The sequence below is a fragment of the Podarcis raffonei genome, chromosome 6, assembly GCF_027172205.1.
Source record: "Podarcis raffonei isolate rPodRaf1 chromosome 6, rPodRaf1.pri, whole genome shotgun sequence".
In the NCBI taxonomy this organism is placed as follows: Eukaryota; Metazoa; Chordata; class Lepidosauria; order Squamata; family Lacertidae; genus Podarcis; species Podarcis raffonei.
Genome location: NC_070607.1, coordinates 56,672,590 through 56,699,279, shown reverse-complemented (window position 1 = coordinate 56,699,279; position 26,690 = coordinate 56,672,590). Strand labels below are relative to the sequence as shown.

Genomic DNA, 26,690 nt, shown 5'->3' with positions numbered 1-26,690 from the left:
TGAGTATTTTCCTTTGAAATGTAGCCGAATTCTTTGAAATTTAAAATGTAGGGGAAACTGGTGCCATAAAGAAGTTTATGCTCTCTGTTTTGCATAATGCTGAAATATGAAGAGCTCTTCTAAAATACTGTTTGTAAAATGCCAAAAAAAACCCCACCACTCTTAATAGACAATGTTACACATTTTCTAAATAACAGAAATGTTTTATAGGTTTAAAGGTTTTTCTGTCCATTTTTCTGAAGATGCCCAATCCTTAGTAAATTCACATTTGCACTGAACTCTTTAAAATGTGGTGAGCATCCCAGTCCCCTGCTGAGGAGTACTGACATGGGCTTAAAGGTATCAACACAAATAAAATTAACTATTTTTAAGAACAATAAAGCTATTCAGAATGTAACTCTAAAGGAACAATAATAAAAAGCAAGGACATTTAGGAATACACACACACTGTATGTATATGTATATATTGCACTTGCCTGTAAAAGTGGAACATTAAAACTACTGATTTAATCTCTGCGTTTGAAAAGCCATCTGCTAAATGCACACTGAAGGCATATCTGTTCAGGGGGGGAAATGTAGACAAGACATTAGGGAACTTATTACAAGTTTAATACACTAATGTTAAGACTATTCCCCCAAATTCATCTTCTTTGGGTTTATTTTATTTATCTTCGGCATTTGTATGCCGCCCATTCAACAATTTTTCTTTGGAATTCAATGGTAGGTTATCTTGCCTAAGTCTGTACACAGATAATCCAGCCAGGTAAAATAAACATGGTGTCCTAAATAATTAAAACATTTGGGTGTTGACACAGAAAGCAAATGTAGGATGTTGGACTTCAACCTGTATTTGAATCTGTAAATCTCAGTTGGTGACTTTGGGTCAGCATCTTTCTTGGAGAAATCTATCACGTAGGATTATTTATGAGGCTAACATAGGATTATCTCCCATGTACACCGCCCTGAGCAATTGAAGGAAGAGTGAGACATAAATATGTTAATGATATAGTATCCTTGGTATGGCAGTACTACAGCGTGGAAGATAAAGGAGTCCATTTTGTTCTGCCTTGCTATCCTTTCTGTCATGCTATGTTAACATAGCTACATGGGAGCCACTTCTCTCTAATCAGACCACATGGATCCTACAGAACTGGTACACTGCTTCTCTGGCAGGATGCTGATTCTGATTGGCACCCATATGATGTGCCCCTTCCCACGTGGTTGGGTTGGGTTACTTAATTATTATTTTTAAAGGTTCTTGTTTTAAGCCATTACAAAAAATTAATTCATATTAATAAAACCATTTAAGATAGATTTGGTACTATATATAATCTTACGGAAATAAATACACATGCAAAAATAATTTCCAGAAGAGCAACCATCTCGGTCTTTTGCAAGAAAAACAGCAAAGAGTCTTGTGACACCTTAAAGTTGATTTCTTTTATGGCATAGTATTTCACGGACTACAGCCAACAATTCTAGTAGAGCCTAAATGAGTGCAAAATGATTCTTCAACCACAGCAGTAAAGGCACAATTAGCATTGCTAAGTGACAGTACAATTAGAGATTAGATGCATGCAAAATGAGCACAGTGACCCTTAACAACAGTGGTGACTGGCAATAATAGAATTATCTTTGCATCCACTATTAAATTAACTCCTGTAGTAGGACAAGAAACCATTATGTCTGTTCAGCCCCAAATGAAGGAAGTTAAACTTTTTCATAAATTGCAATTCAGCAGATTTATGCTGGAGTTTCCTTGTGAAGTTTATTTGTTCTTCTCATACTGCTGAATTTTTCCTTTTATGGTGCCAGATTTGTATACATTTATTCATTTGTGTAGAGATGGGCCTGCTTGACCTATGTATATGCAAAAGGGCATCGCTGGAAGGTGATAGCATATATCACACTGTAAGATGAGCTGTGAGTGAGCCCATGACGTTGTGGCTGACATTATTAGGTTCTGTAATAGTGCTGCCGAAGTAGATAGGGGGGCAGCGTTGGCATCAGCTGGTCGCTTTGTTTGTGTCTCTGTTATATGTCCTATTGTACCTAGTGACTAGCTGTTTTAAGTTGTGGTGAATGGGGATACTGCCTGTAAGCAAGACATTAGAAAGGACAATATTCAGAAACCAGTAGTAGTACATTTCAACTTCTGAGGGCATACGCTCTGTTGACCTTAAAACTGTCCCTCTTGAACAAAGGAGCTTCAGAGGAGATACCACTGTGAAACTTCTGAATTACAACTTACAAAGAAGTTCAGTTCTATCCCCTGTGATCTGAATTCAGATAAGTTTTTTTTAATCCTATCAGAGGAGTTAATTTACCAATTGCACAAATGCTCACTGTATTTATTTTTCATATACATTTAAGCAATTGTGAAATTATCACAGGCTACATTATTTTCTATTTCACTTCCCTCTGTTTAAATTTCTTTCTTTTCTTATCATTTTACTTTCTGCATATAGGTGTATATATACCTGCCAACTTACGATAGCACTTCATGAGTCTGATGAAGTGGACTGCAGTCCACAAAAACATATGCTGCAGTAAGCTTGTTAGTCTAAGGTGCCACAAGGTTCTGCTTTCAAAACAGAAAATATATCAGAAGTACATAGACTGGAGCAGATATTTAAAACTGACTGCAGTACAGTTAAGCACATGTGAATCCATATTAAGCTTTGGCCAAGGGCAGTGAAACCCACCGCTCATGGAAATATCTTTTCCATTGCTATTTACAAGCAGGAGGTCAATTTCCTATGATATTGATCAAGACTTTGGGGCTTTCAACAACTCTGACAGAGGGTAAGTGTTACTCCTAGCTGTGCAGGACCCACCCCCAGAGAAGTGTCTCATGTGTGGCTAGGGGAAAGGGCCCCTTGGTTATTACAAATTGTGTCCTCTACTATGTGGCTGCCAAGATATGGGATAGAAAAACAAAACAGCTTACTAGGAACCATCAAATGGTGGTTAAGTCTGATGGAATTTATGCTTGGCTTTACTGATGATGGTGTAGTGATAGCTTGGACAGTATGGTGGCATAGTGTCATACAGCTAGGGTGTTTTTGTGTGTAATTCTGACAGGCCTTCTAGATAACTCCCATGAGCTTTAGCCAGTATGCCTGAAAGCCAGGGATGATGGGAGTTGTACTCCAGCAACATCTGCAGGACCACATTGTTGGCATGGTGTTAAGTAAATTGCCAACTGCAGTTGGAGCTGTTATAGAATCATGACGATCAGTTCAATAAAAGATTTTTGTTTTTTAATTTGAGTTTTATACTTTACATTTTTGGCCCCCACTTGAGTGATGTTATGATGATCTGGTTTTCTATCAGAGGATTTCTTCAAGTCCTTGGCAAACCTCTTGTTTCCTTGGTGTGGTTTGCATATATTACTCTTGTCTTAATTTTTACAGTTTCCAATATCTGAATGAAACACTCTGGCTTCATTCCCATCCAGTCAACATTATGCAGCCATTATAATTGCAGCTGGCTGCTTTTCTTGGCTCTGGAAACACTTTCAAGGGGAAAATGCTAAAAACAAAACACACAAAACTGGCAGTGGTTTGTGTGTGTGTTGTTATCAACAAGCATGCTGGTTGGAACATAGTTTCAAACCTATACGGTATAAATCTAAGTATATACTGGTATATAGAAGCCGTCTTGGGAAACTTTATCAATGTAATGGTTATAGAGCTGGATCAGCGTTGTTCTGCAAAATAGGGTGAGCTAATTACAGAAAGTGAACCGTGAAGAATGAGTACTAATTTATTTTTCTCAACCAAACGACGTGAGAATTTTTAAAAAGAAAGACCATGCTGTCTGACAATTCAGGAGGTTTCTAGAGGCTTCTAACTTGTAAGAAGAGGACAGTGTTCCTGTTCCTCATGTGACATGTCAAGCTTGTGACTTCGTTTGGACACACTCTATTAAAGGGGCAGAGAAAACAGATCACCAAGTTTAAGCTAACTGCCTCACGTCTGTGTGTTCGTGGCTGGTCTTGTTTAAGGCATCAGGAGAGGTCAGATGTGGTGATGGGGACTTTTGATGAGGAGACAGCTACAGGACTCACTCAATTTATTCCATCTGTTGAACAAGTCTGTTCTGATAGATTGCTCCCCTGCTCCCATTTCCTTACGTTTTGGGGTGAGAGAATGGGATTTCAAGCTGTAATGTGCCTGGTCATTATTATAATAATGCAAGCCTATATGGTGCAGCATCTGGAATATTAGCCTTGGACCCATGGGCGTAGCCAAGATTTATGTTGGGGGGGCAGAACCTCAGATAAGTATTTTTTTATTTACTTGATTTAGGGGGCACAGGGCCCCCCTGGTTCCCCTTGGCTGCACCCATGCTTGTACCTTGCCTCAGATCCCTCCTGTGCTACTAGCCTTCCTAAGTTTTACTAGGGAGTTCTTAATTTGCTATAGGCAAATTAGACACTCTCAGTCTAAGCTACCTAACATGGCTGTTGAGAAGCTAAAGAGATTCACTCTGAGCTCCTTGGGAAAAGGACACAATATAAAGTAATAAGCTGAGATATCTTGTATTGTTGCAGAAAAAGTAAAACTGAGTGGGGAAGGATACACATCTGTTTTTAATTCACCTCTCTTATCCATTAATAGTTCTTTTTGATACTCTTCCCTCCAATCAATATTACTAAACCTTTCTGTTAACAGTTCACAGATTTTGTATTTGCACTGTTTACAGGTTAACTACAGTACTTTACCACATGCTCTTGGGATTCTTAATGAGTTAAACAACAGTGCATACAGGGGATGTCTGTTGTTTTAGATCCATCCCTGTGAAATACTTTTTTAAAAAAAACTGGTTCCTGGTCTGTGTGAGGGTTAAAAAATACTAGTGATTTACATGCATAGTCAAATAATGGTGTAGTTTCATACCACTGTTGACACTATGATGGTTACAACTCTGTGCATATGAACCTTTTGGAAAGTGATTTTAATAAAAACTGCCTCAAACCTCCATGTACAGTAAATCATGTGGCTCATACCACATGCTCATTGATGCCTTACAGTTAGTTTATACAATATTTCTTGTGAATGATTTTTCTTTTAGAACTAGATTTTTTGTGGTTAATCTCAAGATTATTTGTTTGTACTATGTTGCTTAAAAGCCAGGCTTACTCTGCTGTAGGTTTTGGGATTGTTTGTATAGTGCCATCAATATATCTGAAACGTGACATAGCAAAATAAGTGAAACAAAACAGGTCCCTGTTGTGAGGAGCTTGCAATCCAGATGTTAACAGTGGGGAATAGAACAAGGTGTGTGTTGGGAGAGGGGGATGACTTCAAGGAAGTTGTAAGGTATGTGTTTGCATGTGCCTAGATTTTGTTTCAGCTTGGAATGATAACTAAAGAGTTAAGTTAATGGACTGAATTTAGTTGGTTGACATATTCCTAGTTCTCTAGTTCACAGCAAGTTCTTACCACATTTATCTTAGGTCTGCTTATCTTCACCTCTTGCAAGTCTCAGGTTTCTGTTGAATAAATTTCCACTCATGACGAAATAAGACACTTCTCCTTGTCTTAGATAATCTTAGTGGGGAGTTCCCTATTGTACTCCCTTCTGCCTCTTCCACCCCACCCCCTTTCTTGCCCCCAAATCCCATGTGACTCCTTTGTTGTTTGCTAAAATTCACAGAAAGTTCTCCAGATTGGCACCCCTGGCCAACCCCATCTCAGCATACCTATTGAAATCTGCTTAGTGGGAGGCCAAAGACATGCAAATAGAGAGATTCCCCATGGGGCTAGATGTCAGAGGATAAATTGGATTGCTTCTAAGGACAAAAGGATCCTCCAGGAAAAGCTAGCCTGCCCTAGTTGTGAGCACAGAACAGTGTGAGGAATGATTTACTATGTACCCACAGATGTTTTTGGTGTGTGAGGATTCTTTTTATCAGCAAGTAGTCGGACACGACTAAACGACTAAACAACAACAACAACACTGTAGTATCATAAGCATCACTGTAAGGTTGTGTCTTGCGTAGGGATGATGAAAGTATGCATTCTGTCCATATTGTTAATGTGCTGCATTCAGACATTTGCTGCATTCAGACAAGTTAGTTTTCCCTTGTAAATTGCCCTCCTTAAACTCAATATTTGTTCCTCTTGTTAACTAGGTTTTTTGTCTCTGTTTGGAGGAGGGGGAGGCACGTAATCCATATTATATTTGCATTGTACATGCACAGATAGATATGTTCTAAAATCCTGTGTGAATCAGAGTTGACTGGATGGTAGAATTTCCCTACAAAAAGCTGTTTTCTCGGCCATCCAAATCAAAGTGAACCAATATGTGCGTATTTTTAGCTGGCCTTTCCTTTTTAGATTTTGCTTTGCAAATATGTAGGTAGTTGATTAGCAGTAATAGACTGAATCAACTGTATATGAGTAGCAGACAGTTCTATAAAGCTAAAGCTCTGAAACAAAGGAAATCCAGGGTGCCTTTTTCCTTTTGACATTTCTTCATCAATGGCTGTTGTATAATTGTGCCGTCTAGTTAGTTTTTTGTCCATCATTAAAAATATATTATCTGCAGTAGTTCTTCCACTAGAGGAATGATTCATGTTCTAAAGCTGCACAGCCTATTTCTTGTTTATATATGTTTCACAGGAATACTTTCTCTTTAGGGCTATAACACTGCATTGCCTGTTTCTGATGAAGATCTAAGTTATAATTAAATTCCTGAAGAACAGTTGAAGTTCCTATTGACTGCAATGGGGATGTTCCAGCCTCTGATCGTTGAGTTGCGGGAATATTTAAATATGAATCGGTGAGTATTGTATTCTGCTTTAAACTTGTTTTTATGTCTGGCCTGTATTTTTTCTCTTTCGCATGCATGCACGCATGCAGTAACTCAGCAAATTGAGCAAACAAGAGTGTTTGTTGTATCAGCACCTGCAGAGGAAAGAAGCCCATATGCTTATGACCTAGAGCTAATACAGTGGTACCTCTGGATACGAACGGGATCTGTTCCGGAGCCCCGTTCGCAACCTGAAGTAAACGTAACACGCGACTGCGCGTGTGTGCGGGCCACGTTTTGCCGCTTCCGTGTGACGTCATTTTGAGCGTCTGCGCATGCGCTAGTGGCAAAACCTGGAAGTAACGCTCTCCGTTACTTCCGGGTCACCGCAGAGCACAATCCGAAAATACTTAACCTGAAGCTACTTAAACCCGAGGTATAATTGTATACCCTCTGTGTATGTGGGGCTCCTTTTATTGTGGCCATTTTCTTGTATTCCTGCTATTACTGAAGAGTATTAAAGGAATAATTATGTCCTGCTGATAATGTATCCCATGGTTTTAGACAAGTCTGCAAAGTGAATTGCATAAGGTACCACTTCCTATTGCGAGCACACGTGCTGAACCCCTCTTTTCCTTGGCCTTTGCCCCACCCCCAGCCGGCCGTCCATTGTCCTCCTAGGCTGGGGGCGGGACGATAGCCACCCTGACCCAGGTGGGAGGCACCAGACCAGGTAAGCCCGCTTGGTGTCGCAAACCCTGCCCACCTGTTGGGAAGGGAGGGCGGAAATTGTTTTGTAGGAGGATTTTGCTTAACAACCTTGTTTAATAGGATAAAAAAATTAAAATCTGCCAGCAAGTATCTAAGTAAACTTGTTGCTATTGCCATTTTAAAGGAAGAAACTGAGATTATCAGCACTTTTCCATTAATGCTGCAGGTACAAGCATAGCTTAATGACAGTATAACTTTGTTTTATGTAAGAACTTAGTAGCTTCCATTTATACTGAAAGGTCAAAGGCCAACTTTCTGTTTACAAATAGCCTTGACAAAGATGCTAGACTTTTAAACGAAATGTTACAAGTTAATGCAATACAACACAAGCTTTATCATTTATTTATAAATTCTGCCATAAGTGTACATTGTGCATTTATTCTGTGTGTCCTAAAAATGTTGGCAAGACCATTTTTTTCATTTATTTTATTTATTAGTGCCATGTTTGTCAATGTGAATAGTTATACCAACTTTTCCCCATAAAAGTGTGTATTTTCCATTATGTTTATTTTGAAATTTTCTGTGTCGCCAAGTATTCTTGGAGCAATTTACAGAATAGAAATAAAACGGATGTAATGGAAACATTAACAAACTGAAGTAGAAGTCAGCAGCTAAAAACTGGCAGCAATAAAGTCATCACTGTTTCACAGTTAGAAACCTGGGACAACTAAAAGATCTCTACCTGGTGCTCAAAAGATAACAAAGTAGGCACAAGGTGAGGATTTCATTAATTGGGCAGCAGAACGAGAAAACCTGCAGCTACAGCTGCCTCATTTGTGATGGTTTCATGTAGATCCGTAGTGGGGAACCTCTGCTAATTTAGTCACGGGGCCATATTCCTCAAACCACACCCGCTTGTGACATCAGGTGTCGGAAAGGAGAAAACATGGCTGTAAAGGAATAATTGAGAGCTTTAACATTTGCTTTCAACTTTTCCTTGGCCAGCAGAGCCCACCCCGTCCCGCATCAGCTGCATCCTGCAGTTCACAATCAGAGCTCCCAAGCATAGTTGATCTCTGCCGAAATGGAGCATTGCAGGCGTGCTGACCAGCTGATTGGCACTGACTGCAACACCCACGGGGACCTGCTTCAGGGATCTTACTTTGCAATCTGCTCAAGTTCAAGTAAGTCTGCAAAGGAACTTTCTTTTTGCAAAGGGAAGCAATGTACCTGACATCATGTCTCCCGCCCACCTATCAAACTGGTCTGCAAGGGTGAGGGATTTCAGGATCCAGTCCACTGGCCATATCTGTTTCTCCACTCCCAGTGAGGAAGTTAAGAAGCATGGAGGACAGGACGGAACCTTGCGGGACTCCAAACAAACAGAACATATTATTTATTATTTGTTTATTGCATTTACTGTATATCCCGCTTTTTCTCTGAGGAGCTCAAGGTTGCATACAGGGTTCTCCCCCTCCTCATTTAATTCCCATAACAACCCATTGAGGTAGACTAGGCTGAGAGGCAGGGACTGGCCCAGTTTCACCCAGTGAGCTTCATGTCCAAGTGGGGATTTGAGGCCTGGTCATCATCCGACACCGCAGTGTCATTGAACTGAGCAGAAAGCTCTCAGCACCACATTCTTGAATCAGCTAACCAGCTTGCTGCACAACCACTGCAACATGGTACCTGCAAACACTAATCTAGAGAGTCCATCCAAGGTCATATTTTAGTTTGTAAGCATGCTTTAAACTTCATTTCCGTGTTTCAGACATCACAGAAAACTGGCTTATGAAGAGAGGGAAGGGGAAGTGTTCATGCACAAGGCTCATTCTCAGTCTGATATAACAGGGGCATATTGGACTGGAACCATGATGTGTGAATCTGGCTTTGGTGTTATTTATAATACTTAGCCCCAAGTCAGATATGTTTTCCCTAGTTTTGTTTTTTAAATATAAAGGTTGCATTTAATTTGGTAATAGATAGAATGCCATGTTTTGGTTTTAAGAGCATTAAATGTAGGTTTAAATATATTTGTTGGTATTATATTCAGTTTTTAAAAAGGGGTTTTAATTTTTAAAAAGAAAAGTATTACTATATATGAAACATTTGAAAAATCAGATTTAAAATTCTATTTTTAATTAACTCTTGATTTTTATTGACTCTGCCTCAAAGAGAATTCCTGGGCCAATGTTGTTGTATAAGGATGGGTAGGATGCCTCTGCAATTGTCTGTGGCTCACAAGAGGTCTGGTTATACTTGTAAGCCTATTCATTCTGGAGACTTTCAAGGCTAAGTGAGCTTACTATGTAATGTTAATTACAGTTTCTGGAAGAAGTGTTCTATTCTGTTTTCTTCCTATCACGAATGATAGTGGTTCCCTACCGGTTGATGTAGATTCCTGAGAAATTTCAAAACAATGGGAAACAAAAATAATTTTAAAATATTAGTTCAGAATTAAGTTGAAACAAATATGTAGATATGGACATATTGGCCATGTTTGCATGTAACACTAAGCTAGACCACGGTTTAGCACAAAAGTGCTGCCTCCCAGGGAGGTGACAGCTGCTTTGTTGCTCTGCTAGGCCAAGGTTTTTCTTACCTGGGATCATGGTTAAACACTCTGTTTTTTAACCACAATCTGTAGCAAATGTTTGGTTTTTGCTACAGCTCAGGATTGCTGCAGCTTTATATAATTCATAACTTAGTTTGTTCTTGAAGAGTTAAGCCTTGAAAAATAGCATGATAAAAAGTCTAGTAAAACAGCATAATATGATTTAGTAATATTATTTCTAGTGAATAAATGTTTTCTGTGCAGTAATGTGCCTTTCCTGGGATGGAATTCAGGTTGCGTACAAATGAGACCTTATTTGTTTAACCTTATTTGTATGTAGTGCTAAACTATGGTTTAGCAATATGTGAACAAGTCTTGGGCCTGTGAGCTGCCCTGTACATGACTGCTGCCATGAGGAAATTTGGAAGTGCAGCCACACTGGATGAAGAGAGGAGAAAAGGGAGAAGAACACAAGCCCAAGACTTTACTGTGGCTTACCCTTGTAATGCTAAACTATACTTAAGCTTTATGTGTGAGTCAGGCCATTGTGTGTTTAGAGATTGTGCAGTCCAATTTTAATTTTGTTTATACAACATATGGCCAAGGAGTAAACCCTACACAAATCTGGAGTCCCTAAGATGGTTGGATGGCGCCTTGTACGTCTCCTTCCAGCAACTCCTGCAGCCAAGCTGGTGCCAAATGTATGGCTCTGCTTTTCTTTGGACCACATCAGCAAGGCCAAGGGGTGGTGATCTTGTTGTCTGGCAGCCCAGGACCTCCATACACACTGCCCAGGCTTTTGGGGTGGTTTTTAAAAATAATATATGACTGTATTTTTTAATGTGTGCAGTTACTTAAGTACTTTTCTGTCTCCTTTGCAAGGTTAAAGCAGTGGAGCTTTATGTGAGACATGGATAGATGCAAACATGTTGGGCGGCTACGACTTGCCCAGGACCATTCTATTCTGAACCCCCAGAAGTGGCACTGCATGGACTGCAACACCACGGAATCTGTTTGGGCCTGCCTGAAATGCTCCCATGTGGCTTGTGGAAGATATATTGAGGACCATGCACTTAAGCATTTCGAAGAGACCAGGCATCCTTTGGCCATGGAAGTTAACGACCTGTACGTGTTTTGTTACCTTTGCGAAGACTATGTGTTGAATGATAATCCCGAGGGTGACCTGAAATTGCTTAGAAGTTCTCTATCTGCAATTAAAAGCCAGAAGCATGATCCGTCTGCTAAAAGTGGTAGGACGCTACGGTCAATGGCTTTGGGGGAGGATGTTTGCAGTCATCAGAGGGCCCCTCAGGGAAAGCCTCAGATGCTTACAGCTCTCTGGTACAGACGGCAGTCATTGCTAGCAAAAGCACTACGGACCTGGTTTGATAAGAGTTCTAGAGGCCAGCGAAAACTAGAGCAAAAGAAACAATTGGAAGAGCTGGAGAGGAAGAAGGAAGTGGCCAGGCAGAGGCGTCAAGAAATGAAGCGGAGATTGCTGGAGGAATTGGCAAACACGCCTCCAAGAAAAAGTGCCCGGCTTTTGTCGCACATCCGCAGAGAGAATCTCATTCCTCGGAAATTCAGAGATATGGAAGCAAGTTCCCCTACCTCAAGACGAGTGCAGAATAGCAAATTCAAACAATTCTATTCCATCCGGCGTAAGCCTCAAATGACTCCTGGTGTGACTGGACTAAAGAATCTAGGAAACACATGCTATATGAACTCAATCCTTCAAGTTTTAAGTCACCTCCAAAAGTTTAGAGAATGTTTCTTGACGCTGGATCTTTGTGAAACTGAAGAACTCTTAGCTAAGACCGTGAATGGAAAGTCTAGAATGTCTGGAAAGCTGGTCAATGGGCCTGCTCCAACCGATTCAGGGAGGAATGATCAACTGGGTTCATATGGCAGGCAGAGCCTGCCAGCTGGCTTAAATGGCGGGTCCTCAATAAGCAAAAGTTTAGAACTTACACAGCCCAAGGAGCCAAGTTCAAAGCACATCTCTCTCTGTCACGAACTGCACACGCTCTTCAGAGTCATGTGGTCTGGGAAGTGGGCCTCGGTCTCTCCTTTTGCCATGCTGCACTCTGTGTGGAGTTTGATTCCAGCGTTTCGAGGTTATGACCAGCAAGATGCTCAGGAATTTCTTTGTGAATTGTTGGACAAAGTGCAGCAGGAGTTGGAATCTGAAGGAACAAAACGCAGGATCCTCATCCCTTTTTCACAGAGGAAGCTCACCAAGCAGGTCCTGAAGGTGGTGAACACCATCTTTCATGGGCAGCTGCTCAGTCAGGTATGCATGTTAGCCAAATTTATATTTATCAAAGCTAGAGACACTTTTTGGTGACAGTATTTATGAATAACCAAATATGAATGCTTGTATCTGGCAAAAGGAGAATTTTTAGTATACCTTAAGTGAAATTTGTCATTTTCAGCATATTTTTCTAATGGAACAAAATTATGGTAGTAGTAGTAGTAGTAGGTGGGTGGGGGGATTAATTTCCCTTTTCAGCAACTCATGCTGCTAACAGAACAATGTTAGAGTCTTTGCTATAGTTTATACTTACTATTCCAAATATGGCTGGGGAGAGATAGGGTTTGTTTATATAATGGGTGTGGGGTTTTGTTGTTGTTGTTTTGCAAAGCATGACTGTGGCACTATTTTTTCTGTCCTCCTAGTTAGGTGCTTTTGGCTGCTTCCACTTAGGTTTTGCAAACTACATTGTTAACCCATCAGAATCTTTTGGGAGAATGAGGCAGAGTTTTCTCCTCCACTCACACTTTTGTTTTCATTTTTGCAAAATATCATAATATTATGTTCCTCATTCAGAAGCCCCCAGCTACATAATACTCTAAGTCAGGCATCCCCAACCTTCGGCCCTCCAGATGTTTTGGACTACAATTCCCATCATCCCTGACCACTGGTCCTGTTAGCTAAGGATCATGGGAGTTGTAGGCCAAAACATCTGGAGGGCCACAGGTTGGGGATGCCTGGTCTAAGTAGACATTATAGGTAGTTCTCATGTAACACCATGCTGTGGTGGCTTGACATTACATGAGTGAATCTTGGACATTCACGATTCCTTTCCTCACAAGCTCTGACCCCATCCCACTTTCTGGTTCATCTCATTACATCCAGATTAACAAACTTTGCTTTCATTACAACTGGAAGTCAGGGAGGAAATCAGTGCATATAATGCTATTGGTTTTAGGTATAAATTGGAGCTATGTTGCAGTATGCATCTTTTCACAGGTTTGGTCTAGCAAACTGGGTAAAATACATCATTTCTTCTTGGTGAAGCAATTAACAAAAACAAACCTGTTACCCACTAAACAGCAATATTGGTATCATATAACATAAAATCCTCTTCAACATACCAATAAACTGAAGAACTATATTCAGCAACTCATTATAGCAATGAAGAAAATTAAATAGATATGGGCATTTATCAATAAATCAAGTTAGAGGAATTACTTAATGGAGTTGATTTTTTTTAATATATAAATTTTGAATGAAAAGTTGTAATTTGAGCAAATAATTCAGGCCTATTAAGAACTTCATTTTAGCAGAACTGGAGTCATAGTAGCCATAGATTTCAGTAGGACTGAATTCATTCTTACACTAGAGAGTGGTACAAAGGCAGTATAATCAAACAATAGAAATTATTCTGAAGGTGCCTCTCTGTCCGTATCTGGGAATTTCCAAGCACAACCTCTCTCTTACAGATTGTTACAGACTTACTTAGAGCACAGAATAAGCCATATTTTCTTGGCTGCTAAGCCTCACTCACTGGCCTCACAGTGTCTTATGAGACGGTATCTGTATAAATGTATGTCTTAATAAATAAACCTTTTCTTGCTAGGTCACCTGTATAACATGTAACTATAAATCTAATACTGTGGAACCTTTCTGGGATCTTTCCCTGGAATTTCCTGAACGGTATCACTCCATCAACAAAGGGATTGTGCCTGTTAATCAGACGGAGTGCATGCTGACTGAAATGTTGGCCAAATTCACAGAAACAGAAGCTTTGGAAGGAAGGATTTATGCATGTGACCAGTGCAACAGTAAGTGAAAGACGGTTGTGTTACTTAGAGATTTAATTTTCCATTGTGCCTGGTGACACTATAACAGGTGCTTCCACAATTCTTGACCTTCCATTCAACAGTTCCGAATACTGTAAAAAGTTGTTAATAATAAATAATGCTTTATAGTGCCATCAGCAATATTGATGTTGAACATCACAGAATGTAAAAGGGCTTAACTGCACTTAGAACTATACTGAAATGTTACTGAAAGTAATGGGAAGAAGTCCTATATTATTATTATTATTATTATTATTATTATTATTATTATTATTATTTGCCAGATTGCTAAAACAAAAAAGTTCTCCTAACCGAATAGGATAGAGACACGGGAATAGGAAGAACCTGTTCTTTTTAGGGTCTTTTATGTTCTGAAAAACAGAAAGGAAAGCTCATTGAGGAAAAGCAGTAATGTCTCCAGAAGAATAACAACTACAGTGATTAAATTATCCAATGCTAATGTTATGCATGTTTATGGTGAAAATGCAGGCAGGCTGGAACTGTGTTGTTTGCTTTTTAAAAGAAACTGATAACAATAAAGCAAGGTTCAACAATTGAAATTAATTATAGAAATTAGGTAAGTTTGCATACCCAATTGATCTGATGAACTTACAGAGCCATTCCATTCTTTCTGTATTGGAGAGAACTGTTCCCTCCCACCCTTCTTGGTGACAGCTTCTGGCACAGGTGACAGGCTTCTTTCTGTCTGGTTTAAGGAAGTATCAATTGCAGATTAAAAGTTGCTTGGATTGGTTTTGGCAGAAATTGGGTTGGTTTTTTGTTTTGTTTCAGAATGCTATTAAAAACGGGAATAGAATTTGACAGACTTAGGTAAAGAGTTCTTCACTACAGGAAACGCCATACTTCATTGTTGTAGCCTTCCTCAAGCGTTTAGCTACACACATTTTCATGTGTTCTTTTCTGTGTATTCATGAAGACACAGAATGGCCTGTTTTAAAACATTGACACTGAGGACTTCTTGCATTTGAAGCTTTGCTTTGAATCTGTCAGTATGATAGTACCTTGGAAACACGTTAATACACCCGTGCTTGCATATTATCTCCAATTTTATTTGTGGATTGCTGTCCTAGGATTGGGGTACATAACTATAAATTTTTGCCAAGCACACTTTGCCGAATTCAAGATATGTTAGCATTCCTCCTTTGTTTCCTTCTTGATAATTATTCAAAGTTGCCATGTAGTCTCAAAAATAGTGTGTATTGAGGTTGCAGAGATAAAACCTTGGGATACTATTTGAGATAATTAATAAGGGAACTATGACTTTTAGAATAGGATATAAATCATAAATGATCAAGGAGAAACTATAGATGTCAGCCATAATGTATGGCTGGAAATTTGTTTTTATTCAGACTTTCTATATCAAAATAGGTTCAGGTGAGTATTTGTCATTTATTTTTAAATAGGTTTTCTAGGGATTGGTATTACAGTAGAGTGGGCAGCTGTGGAAAAGACTTTGATGACATATGTTTATTCTTGAGATATAAACAAAAGAGTCTTCTGGCATCTTAAAAGACTTAAGTGTAGGTTTAGAAGTAATACTTCCAGTCCTCCAAACCATTGTTTCTATGATTAGTCCTGCGTTTGCACATACTCCTCCTCTTACACACTCATCTGAATGAGTAATTTCCTGCTTTAATCAAACCATGGTTTGCTGTTTGCATCTGAAACGACAATGTGCAAAGTGTATTTACATAGTTGTGTTTTTAGAAGCTTTGAATTACTCTGAAATGTTAAAGCGTAGAAATTACTAACCGTTAACCTACTAATCTTCTCAGAAATTGTTCTGGTGCTATGTGATGTGTGTGTATGTTTTAGTAGAGTTTACTTTAAAAAACTAGTTTGAGAAAATGTCTTCATCATTCCTAACCTGGTGGCTCCATCAGTCTCTCTCCTCTGCAGACGTTGTCATTAAGCAAGGGAATTTATCCTATAGAACTTCATGGGACTTGGATCTAAGTAAAAGTGCTTACCATTGTGCTGAAAATAATTTTCATATAAGCAGCATGAAACCATAAGCAGATGATTGAAAAATGACTTGCAAGAGGAAATAAAGCATGTTTCAAATTTCCAGCAAATTCATGTGGTTCAAACTTCACATACTGATAGAATTGCTGAAAGAGACCTGAGGAGAAGTTCCCATAGCATTCACACTTTGCAGCTTTATTGTTAGTTTCCGGCTGCTGAAAGTGGAAAGGTAGAAGACTTGCTGTTGGTAATTTTTTCTTTCAAAGACAGGAAGCTGTAACTTGCCCTCTTTTGTCCTTTCTTAATTGTTACGTAGGCAAACGGCGGAAATCTTCTCCCAAACCTCTTATTCTAAGTGAAGCTAAAAAGCAGTTAATGATCTACAGACTACCTCAGGTCCTCCGGCTGCACCTTAAACGATTCAGGTGAATTGGAGGTGGGCGGGGGAATAAAGGATCGCCTTTGTATCTGAAGCAATGGTGTGGATATAATTTTTATATTATTACTGGATGTTTTATTAAATGGAACCCTTACATACCTTTTACTTTTGAAGAGAAATGCAAGAATGTTTCATGTCCCTTTTTGATTCTCTGTCAGAACAGAGCACAGATGAAGCACCCATTTGTAAAAAAGATCCGATGCACACAGTAAGAGGCTCCTTGTTTGTTTTAGAACCGTTCTAGCACAATATTATCCACTGTATTGCAATGTGCATTTGTGCCTCTGAATTCACTTCCCTGCTTCTTTCCAAGCGCTATGCTTGAACTCCTGTTGATTGTTCTTCCGATATTGTAAATGGATTCAAGTTATTGCAAGTTGGAATTCTTCCAAGTACTGTAGTCATGAATCTGCAGGGCAGTGAAGAGATTTGTCTTTCAAAGTGGCATTAAAGGCTGCTGATGTCCTCCCGGGAGGGTAGATGTGGGAGGAATTGACTCAGCCTTTTGACTACCATAGGAGCACCAGTGGAGTAAGTGTGAATAGACAGATCTGTGGAAAGAAGTGACAACACAACTGCTGCAGTTCGTGGGTTTGCAGCCGCAATATGTTATAATGAAAGCATAATCAAAGAGGCTTGTGTGTTGTAACTGTAGAACTTCCTCTAACATATCCGATGCTGACATCTGTTAAACAGGTGAAATTGTAACCAAATGAGTAAGCTTATCCTTTCCACCTAAAAATGAGAATTCTGAATCCAATATTAGCTTGTTTTAAATGTCATCACTATTTACTGTTATTGGGTATCCCATAGCAGGTTGTGATTGTAAATAATTGTACAATTCTGCTGAAATTTATGTTAAAGAGGATCTCTATTTTGGCCACCTCCAGGGTTGAGATTTTTCACAAAGTGTGTTTTGTTTGTTGTATCAATTTTTTGCAGATATTTAAAACCTCAGAACAACATTCTTTAATTAGACTGAGCAGTATAACATGCCTGTCTTTTAGCAGGAAAACCCCTTTTGTAATATGTATGCCTAAGAATGGGAGTTCTTTTATTGGGCCAACTTACATCCACTAAATAGTATTGACTTACCCATCTTACATTTCTAAGAAAGCAAGAAGGCAGAAAATATTCTTCCCAACTTGGAGATGTATTTTTATTTCTAATTGGTAATGTAATTATTTTTGAGTTTACTAAAATGTAATTGCTAATGACCTAGGAAGATACTTTGAATCACTACTAAGCCTGATGATAGTCCTTTACTAAATAATGGTTTATTGATCATCAGTTTCAGAAAATAATAAAAGTAGTTTGAAAATAAAAGCAGAACAGTTTTCAAAATGTATTGCATGGAATAATATTGTTGAAGAAATATGTTTTACAAAAGCATGTAGAAAGGCCTGTATTTCATATTGTTAAACAGACTATATTAAGTGCAGTAAACTAGGACCATTCAGCTGAAATTTTTCATCAAGTACACTATCCAGAATATCATAATTCTTTGAAATCTTGTTATAGCTTTGCTACAGCTGTCAGCGCCCCTGTCATTTTTTTTAAAGCCCTTTTGATTGCATGCCTTTGTATTGCAGGTGGTCTGGGCGTAATCACCGTGAGAAGATTGGGGTCCATGTCCTCTTTGACCAGGTATTAAACATGGAACCTTACTGCTGCAGGGACACTCTCTCTTCTCTTGACAAAGAGACCTTTGTCTATGACCTCTCGGCTGTGGTGATGCATCACGGGAAAGGGTTTGGCTCAGGACATTACACGGCATATTGCTACAACACAGAGGGAGGTGCGTGTGCCTTGTTATAGGGAGAAATTTTTTAACTGATTGCATTTTGTAGAATTACCACTTCTTAAAAATGTATTTGTTTCCTGCAATATTATAGCTGTTTCCACAGTATACAGCTAGTAGTATATCTGCTGGTAACACTAGGAATTAAACTGCTTTTCTTCTTGCTTGTAGTCATTCAGAATAGATTATATTGCTTGCTCTTGCTCTAAAAAAGAAAAGTCATATTCTATTTTTCTTTTACTTAATATCCACATTGAATTAAACTATTTTGCTTGCTCAGTGAATTGCTATTTCTCTTGCTCCAAACTATAAGCAGACTTGTTCAGATGATAAATTCACACTGAATGGAGAACATCCACACTTCCTTATTGTCTTGCATCTCCCTTCAAAATGTTAATACAGCGTATTTCCCCAGCCATCTGGAGAAAAGCAGAATTACAATTATCTTTTCTTGAATTTTATCCAGGATAACACTATAAAACGGGGAAGCTTAGATAACATAGCAGTATATTTGGCTGAGACCCAGAAAGCCCCTTTTAGGAGCAGCCATATGTTTGGGATTGCTTGTTGGAATTGTTGACTTGTATTCCTTGAACAGCAGCAGAACCATAGTATGTCAAAAACTGCTTTGGAAAGTCCCCTTGAGTTTCAAAAATGGCTTGCTTTTGAGCACATGGGGCTGCTGTTCAATACACATGTCCCTTTGGGCACATTATATTGTGGTTCTCTCTGTAGCTTCTGTAGAAGTGCTACAGAAGCTCAAGGGGTCATCTGTCTATGAACCAGTTCAAAAAAAAAAAATATTTGTCAGGATAAATCCCTGCCATTAATAAATTGTGTTTCCTCTCCTTTTTAGGGTTTTGGGTCCACTGCAATGACTCCAAACTGAATGTATGTAGTGTGGAGGAGGTATGCAAAACCCAGGCCTACATTCTTTTTTATACTCAAAGAACCGTGCAGGGCAAAGCAAGTATCTCAGAAACACAACTTCAAGCTCAGGTGCCGTCCAAACACAATGATAAAGATAGAAGACTAACACTCCCCTGAAAGGAAACATCAACTGGCTTATTTTTATTTTATTTTTTTAAAAGCCTTTTGGAGTTCACTCATCTTGGCGGGAACAAATACTGCTGCAGGAATTATTTGGATCCACAGTCTGGAAAAGTGGGCCTCCTACTATGTGCAACTGTTCTATGAGATTGTAGCAGAACATCTATTTTTTTTAAGAACAGATGTATTTGTAAAACCCTTCGTCCTCTAAACAAAACAAAGAGTAACAGCCTCCAATGTCTAGGACTATTTATCTTCTTTCAAAGAGAAATCATCATGGCATGGAAAAGTAGGTGCATTCAAATTTCTGTGTACAACCAGGATATAAAGCCATCAAACTGACCATAAATATAACAATTCCTCCAGAAAAAGAATGAATCAACACAGCTGACTTAATCCTTGATCTCTTGATGTGGTGAACTGCTGTTGTTGCACCTCTTGGTGTAAATAACGTAGCCAGTTATTATTATACAGTGTATAATATAGTCACCATCCATCTTTCTAACCCAGCGTAATTTGGGTAGATGGTGTTGTACTGTACTAAAACACATGCTAAGATCTTTTACACTAGGAAAACGTGTTCATCAACCCTTGTTTATTATTTTTGTAATGGGCATTTCATCTTTTGTCCCCTGAAGTAATTCCAGTTTCTTGGAATGAACAAAAGCTGAAATTATACAGAACGCTGAATATGTCACATATTTTGAGTATGTACTAAAAATTAGAGAAACTATTTTTCTTCCCCTCTATTTTCCGCATCTTCTAATAAGACAAAAACTTAGACTGAATTTACAGTCTACATTTTCCTCTGTAATGATTGCAGTTGTTCTGGGTTGGCCTTGGCTTTTGGGGCTTTCCTTATGTATTGGCTATAACATGATGATCACCATATGAATTGGTCACGCGACTCCACCCAGTTTCACAGTTGAGGATTAGATTTCCTGTACTAATTACTCGTTTTCTTTTTCTTCTGCTGCTATTGGAACATATCAACTCTTGCCCTAAGTGCATAGCAACTTTTCAGATGCAAAGAAGAACGGACAGGGAAGTAGCAGCCATCACACAGATAAAGCAAGAAGAGGCCCTAATAGTGTCCTGAATTTTGTCAACTTCCTCCCTTTCGTAGTGTTTTTTGGGGCAATAGGAAGGGTATCCATCCTCATTCTCTTTTCTAACCCCCAGAAAACTAGCTCCAAACTGTGAGTGTTTGTCATCACAGTATGCTTAGTCACATGCACATGACCAACAAGATATAACAATTCATTAGTGTGCTATCCTATGTTGAGTTACCATTAAGAGCTCTTGCCACTGTTTCATCTCTGTAGAAAGGACATACTTGGAAAGCACAGGACTCTGTGTGGCTAAACAAACAACTTGTTGCTTTGGAACTTGGAAATATTGATACGATAGCATAAAAACCCCACAATTGTGTATTAACAAAGATATAGATAACTTTTCTTGGGTTTGTAACTAGGCTTTCGGGGCTCTTTTTTGCCATCAGTTGTATCAAGAAATCATACCCCTAACTGCTCATTAGAAATAGGCCAGTTAAATTGTGACAGAAATCAGTGCAGCCTCATTGTAAATCAGGTGAAGTTTGACTCTGATATGGATGGTGAGCTTCACAAAATTTGAGAAATCTAATCCTGCAATTGTAATGATCAAATATCAGTGTTTATCTGCTGTAGGGTTCCTCTGTTAGAGCAGAACACATGCATTTCAGTAAACAATTCTGGAGAAGAGCACAGGTCTTCTCAAAATTCCTGAAGATAGTCTTGCCACAGGAGCTTCTGCTCAGTATAGGATTTAGCTTTCAATGTAATTTAGAAATTTCTGGGGGGAAAGGATCTCAAAAAGATGGACAGGTGTCTGGTGTGCACAAGTTTTTCTCAAGTGCTTTCTTGCTTTCTGTAGCTACTGTGAATCCATCTTTCAAAGTCCATTGATAGCCTCCTGACATTAGTAAATGGCAAGTTTACTAAAATGACAAAAATCTAAGCGTTTACCCCTTCTTGCATTGGAAGTAGGGAGAAAGTAGCAGGGGTTTATTACACACAGCCATGATTTGGGACTGTGCAGCACACAATGATTCCAGTAGACATTGGTCTGCTGTTTGGACTGGTAGTAAAAAGTTCAGGTGTACTGGATCAGCATGTCTGATACTCCAGAAAGTTCTACCGGCAAGCATCCTTAGTAAGAAATTCAGTTAATGAAGCTCAGCTCGTACTCGTTGTCTTGAGAGCAGACACAACAGTGTTTTTAAATATAGAAAGCTGAATCCCTACAAATCATGATGCAGCACTGCAGTAGCAGATGGGGCTGCATTGCTATTCTGGCTTCCAAAGACTGCATTGCTGCCATTTACCACGGGGAGGCAGCAAAACAACAGGGCATGGCAACAGGGCTCCTGTGCACAGTGCTGAGCTCCCCACTGCCTTGCCGCTTCCCCTCCCAGTACGTGGCAGCACTGCTGTATTTGGGAGCCAGGAAAGCAATGCAACCCCACCTGCAACACCCACTACTGAATGCAGCTCTGAAACCAGATTTCTCAGTAGTATGGCTGCCAACTGACCACAGCCTAACTGATCATTAGTAGCAACTTGATGTGCAGACAATAGATGTGGAGCTTTTCACAGCATGAAGATAAACACTATCACCTACTGTTGCCTCCACATCAAGCTGCTGTTAAAGGTATAGCTAGAGTTTGATGGCGGAGCTGGCAAGCCTACTGTTAATACTCATCTTTTGACTGGGTATTTCAAACATCTTTTAAGTTTTTGAGTAGGTGCAGCTGATGCCTAAATTAGATGCATAGTGTAGTTGGGAGGGTCGTATGGGTACCATGAATGCTTTGTGTTTCCTAAGCAGATTTGGACAGTACTTGCCTCTCATGTGATTAATGGGGTGGCACGAGATGTGGAAATGAGTGCAATTGAAAGTTACCTGGATAGGGAAAGAAGGAACTGTGCTTTTGAATTGTGCTTGCTGTTTCCAACACTGTGAGGTTTCTGTAATAATTAGCTTTTATTTGGAAGCGATAGCGTATAGCATTTTTTATGCTGTTTCTTTTATATCTGTCCACCGCTAGCAGTGCTCTTGCTATGCTGTACACTGTTTTAAAGTGTCCTGGTTGACAGAAAATGTGATAACAATTGGCATTCTTGATAGTTCCATATCTTACCATTACAAAGAAGCCTAACAGAATAACCAATCAGTTAACCTTCCCGTGTTAATTTTCCTAGCATTCAGCTCCTTTGTTGCATATGTGTTAAACCCTGAAAAACGTTTAGCACTGAAAGGTGCTTCGCTTCTCCCAAGAGCCACCGTGTACTTGTAGGATATGACCAAAAGCACATCCACATTTGCTAACCCATGGAAATCATTCAATTTACTTTAACATTTATGCTCCTAAACATGCCTGTTAGGAAGCAAGCCCATTTAACTCAGTGAGCAGTGAGACTTATTTCTGAGTAAACATGTTTAGGATCCGGCTATAAGAGTATACATACAGGAATAAGTTGGGTATAACAAGTGTTCCCGTTATCAACAGAGCAAAACTAGTTGTGTGTCTATAGCTAAAACTAGCTACAAAAAAAATTAAGAATAATGGAGCAATTCAGTACATCAAGTTTTGAAAATGAGTCTTTATTAGGCTAGCTAAGGGTTTTATTAGCTTGATGTAAGATTTCTGGGTCTTAGAAGTCTGTGGAAGTGCAAGCAGGCAGTGATCTGAACTAAAAGGCTTTGAAATAGGAACTAATGGTCTTCATCAAATTTGGACCACTTGAATTACTGCCCACTTCCTCTCACTGAAGGCAGATTTAGACATTGCCCTTGACAAAAATGGCGTCCCCAGGTCAAATATTCCCCCTATCACTACATTTCGGCACACAACCTATGGTGTGACAGCACAGTTTCCTTGGCCCAGCAATGGGGGGACGGGGACGTACAATGATGTCATGAGGATGGGTGTGCCTAAATGTTACTGAGGGGTATGGGAAAATACTCCACAAGGGATTGCTATTTTCAGTGACAGGTCCATATTAAGTATAACAATGGGTTCCCCCTTGTATCTCTGCAACCCCAAAATAAAGGCAGAGGAGGACAGAGGCCGATTTATTCACTTGTTCCTTCATATTTTAAATATAAAATTTCAACCAACTAACTTGTTCTTTAAATTTGTGCAGAAAGGGGGAAATATTAATGGAATCCTTTTATATCAGAAGTTTCCTACAAGCACTGGGGAAATAGTCCTAACTTTACAAAGCAAACAAGTTGATTTGAAGAGTATCCTAGCAAACGACTCACTGTTATACTGCAAAGTTGAACTGTGCAGATGCTTATTTTTCTTTGCTTTTGAACTATAGAGGTGATATCCAGTGGCAAGTCATCCTTGGAGCAGTGGGTCTTCTCCAGGTATGACAAGCATTAGATATTGCCCTAGGTGTGTGCGTGCACTTCAGGGAAACTATAACACGCCTATCAGTTAAACCTTACAAAAAAAATTGGTGTTAAATGTGTCCTATGGACTCACAAGGAGAACTTTAAAAACATACATGTTGTCTCTTTCTGATTGTAAAGATCCATTTTACTAATATGCTTTGTGTGCCAGGTATGTGTGATAGGAGAAAATGAGTTTTGAATGTCAGCAAATTATCCCCAATACAAACTGCAGCCACATTTAAACAGTATTGCTGACTGAAAATTTGTATGAATGGGGTGAAAGTTGTGGGATTAGTTTTGCCTACCGATAAAGCTTTGTGAACAATTTTTTTAAGATAAAAAATTGGTGCCTTGTATCTAATTACATTTTGCATGGGACACAAGTTTAATTTTCTCCCCCTCCCAAATTTGTGTCTTTACAATACTTTAGTAGTATTGGCTTTTTTACATTTCATATCTGTATGTGAATGGGAAAAATGGTTCCTACCAGCAACTTGATGTATTTTACTGTATGTGTCTAAAGACTGTATTTCTAATAATGCAAATGATTTGCTCAAAAGTAGATCATAATTTTGGTTTTTGTGTTAAATCTTTGTCAGTAAAAAGTTTTTTCAAATTAGGATTATTCCTCTTGAAGCAAGTACGTCATAATTTTGGTGTGAAAGGTTAAGAATGCCTGGAGCAATCTGTTGACAAAGCAGTTTGGAAAAGGCTATGAAATTGCTGACTGGTGCCTTGCAAAGACATCCGTTCTCTTCTACCATGGTACTGCTTCTTTCCATTTCCAGTTCCTGGGAGGACAAACAGTCCTATCTTTATACAGATAGTATATGATACGTATGAGTGCTTGAAGCTAAACATCTATATGTAAAGGTGCTTAATAGAATCCAGTGAACATTGTTTCATGATATCATGCCTAGCATCTAGTTTAACGAGCAATATCCGTTATCCTTAAATACAGCACCTCAAGTAAGATAAAGGCATATGGTCACTGCTGCATTGTCAAGCACATCTTCAATCAGCCTAAGTCTGACAGACTACTTAGAGTGCAGAATGCACTGGAACTATTTAGGTGTAAGCATAAGTGTGGCCTCCAAATTCAGTTCAGGTCATGTGGATGTCAGAAAAAGAGAAATGCTAAACATAGCAATGATGATACTATACATTGGATTGCAGAAAAATTATGCTTTCTTTTCATAAAAAATATTGGCCGTATACAAGTAGCATCAACTGAAATTAAAATCAAGCTAGGATTGCCATGTTTTAAGTGCACTGACATAGAGTGGAAGTAGCCTCACCTTCCCATTTCACACACACACACACACACACACTCCTTGTATCCATCCTCCCACTGCCTATATAGTTAGGTGTCCTGTTCGCTACTGCACAAAACAGGTGTGAAAGCCTCAGCTTTCAATGTACAATTCTCATCTTTAGGGTTGCAACCAAGCACCTTTGTGTGTCTTTCAGCTTCTATTTTCTTTTGACTTCATTCAATCCAAAATAACTAATACTCCAAACAGTGTCAATGAAACAAGACTTAGGAAAAAATTAATGCTTAGAACTAAACACAGAGCTTGCAAGCTGTTCAATATTCAAGGAAAGCACCATCTTGTAATCAAACTTGCAAAACTTAAAATGAAAAGGCTTTTAGATCCCATTGACAGTTTCTGATATCATAGATGTGTGATGTAATGTATGGTGTATCATGTCCACTCGGGGGAAGGGACTTGACAACCTTGGCAGCAGAGGGCATGTGAGCTGGAGATCAGCACTGTGCAGGCACACAGCACTGAGCTAGCAGCCTCCACCACCCACTGGTAAGGGCATCTGGTCCCATTCCCCATCAGTCAGTACTGTCAGCCTCTTATTTAACCACCAGTGGCAGAGATGGTCTTGACCAGAAGCATGTATAGGCCTCATGGTTGACTACAGCATATTTGGCAAATAAATTTTATGTTACCGAATTGCATAATTTTAGGCGTTTTTGCTTGGTCCAGCTTTCAAAGGCAAAAGTAGATTACTATAACTAAATCTTGAACTAAAAGAAACTCTGCTATGCTTAAGTTCACTTATAACAAATGCAGTGCACAGTGGGCACTGGTTGCACCTCAAAATGTAAACCGAATCACATGTACACAGAAACAAGTTCCACTGAAGATGAGTGTGTAAGTCTAGCCAGAAAACGAGAACAAATTTCTGCCACTACTTTTAAAAATGGTCACCACAAAATGTTTTTAAAACAAGTGTCCTGAAAATTCTTGATTAGATTTCAGAATTTTAACATGCACAAAATCAGATCTCCTTACAGTAGTATAATCTCTACTTCACAAAAGTTCTTTACATAGGTACTTAAATTTGCCACAGCTCCCCAAAGCTATACACTTCTGATTACATTATTTTAGCAGTAATTTAAGGTATAGTAAAAAAAAGTATACAGTTTTGTCTTAAATGCAGATCTATAGCTACTAGTAATTTGCAGGGGAACTTTAAGGCAATGCTGACTGCAGTTATACTTGTAGCTACTGATTGTTTGGTGTTGATCACTTAGCCGCGCTCAGGCAATGGTTAAGACTGCCTCAGCTCCAAAGGGGTTGGAGGTACGTAGTGATGGAGGACAGATCGATATATGAGCAACTGATTTTACCCACTCACTGCATAAATGTTACTGAAACACAACTACTCTTCTTTTACATTTTGTATTGAACTGGGTTTAATAGTTTATAATTAAAAAGGATCAAGAGGTGTGTTATAAACAGGTACAAAACTGTAAGTTGGAATTTTTGCTAAATATACTGAATAATATGTTCTTTCTACTCAAGAATATGTGTCATAGGACTTGGGCAGACGCCATCCCC

General features: G+C 39.1%; 1 protein-coding gene across 5 annotated transcripts in view; it reads left to right on the top strand.

Moving 5' to 3' along the window:
* The window catches only part of USP49 (ubiquitin specific peptidase 49), a 43,587-nt gene extending 23,961 nt beyond the window's left edge, over positions 1-19,626 (top strand). For 2 of the 5 annotated variants that reach the window (XM_053393129.1, XM_053393131.1), the window contains exons 2-8: positions 6,650-6,792; positions 8,482-8,657; positions 10,910-12,320; positions 13,891-14,095; positions 16,416-16,524; positions 18,131-18,336; positions 19,196-19,626. In XM_053393129.1, the coding sequence (XP_053249104.1) occupies positions 10,938-12,320; positions 13,891-14,095; positions 16,416-16,524; positions 18,131-18,336; positions 19,196-19,386 (2,094 nt within the window). In that variant the 5' untranslated portion in view covers positions 6,650-6,792; positions 8,482-8,657; positions 10,910-10,937 and the 3' untranslated portion in view covers positions 19,387-19,626. Of the gene's footprint in view, positions 1-6,649; positions 6,793-8,478; positions 8,658-10,909; positions 12,321-13,890; positions 14,096-16,415; positions 16,525-18,130; positions 18,337-19,195 lie in introns of all 5 variants that reach the window. The other 3 variants (XM_053393132.1, XM_053393134.1, XM_053393130.1) reach the window with 3 other exon arrangements.
* The last annotated feature ends 7,064 nt before the right edge of the window (positions 19,627-26,690 follow it).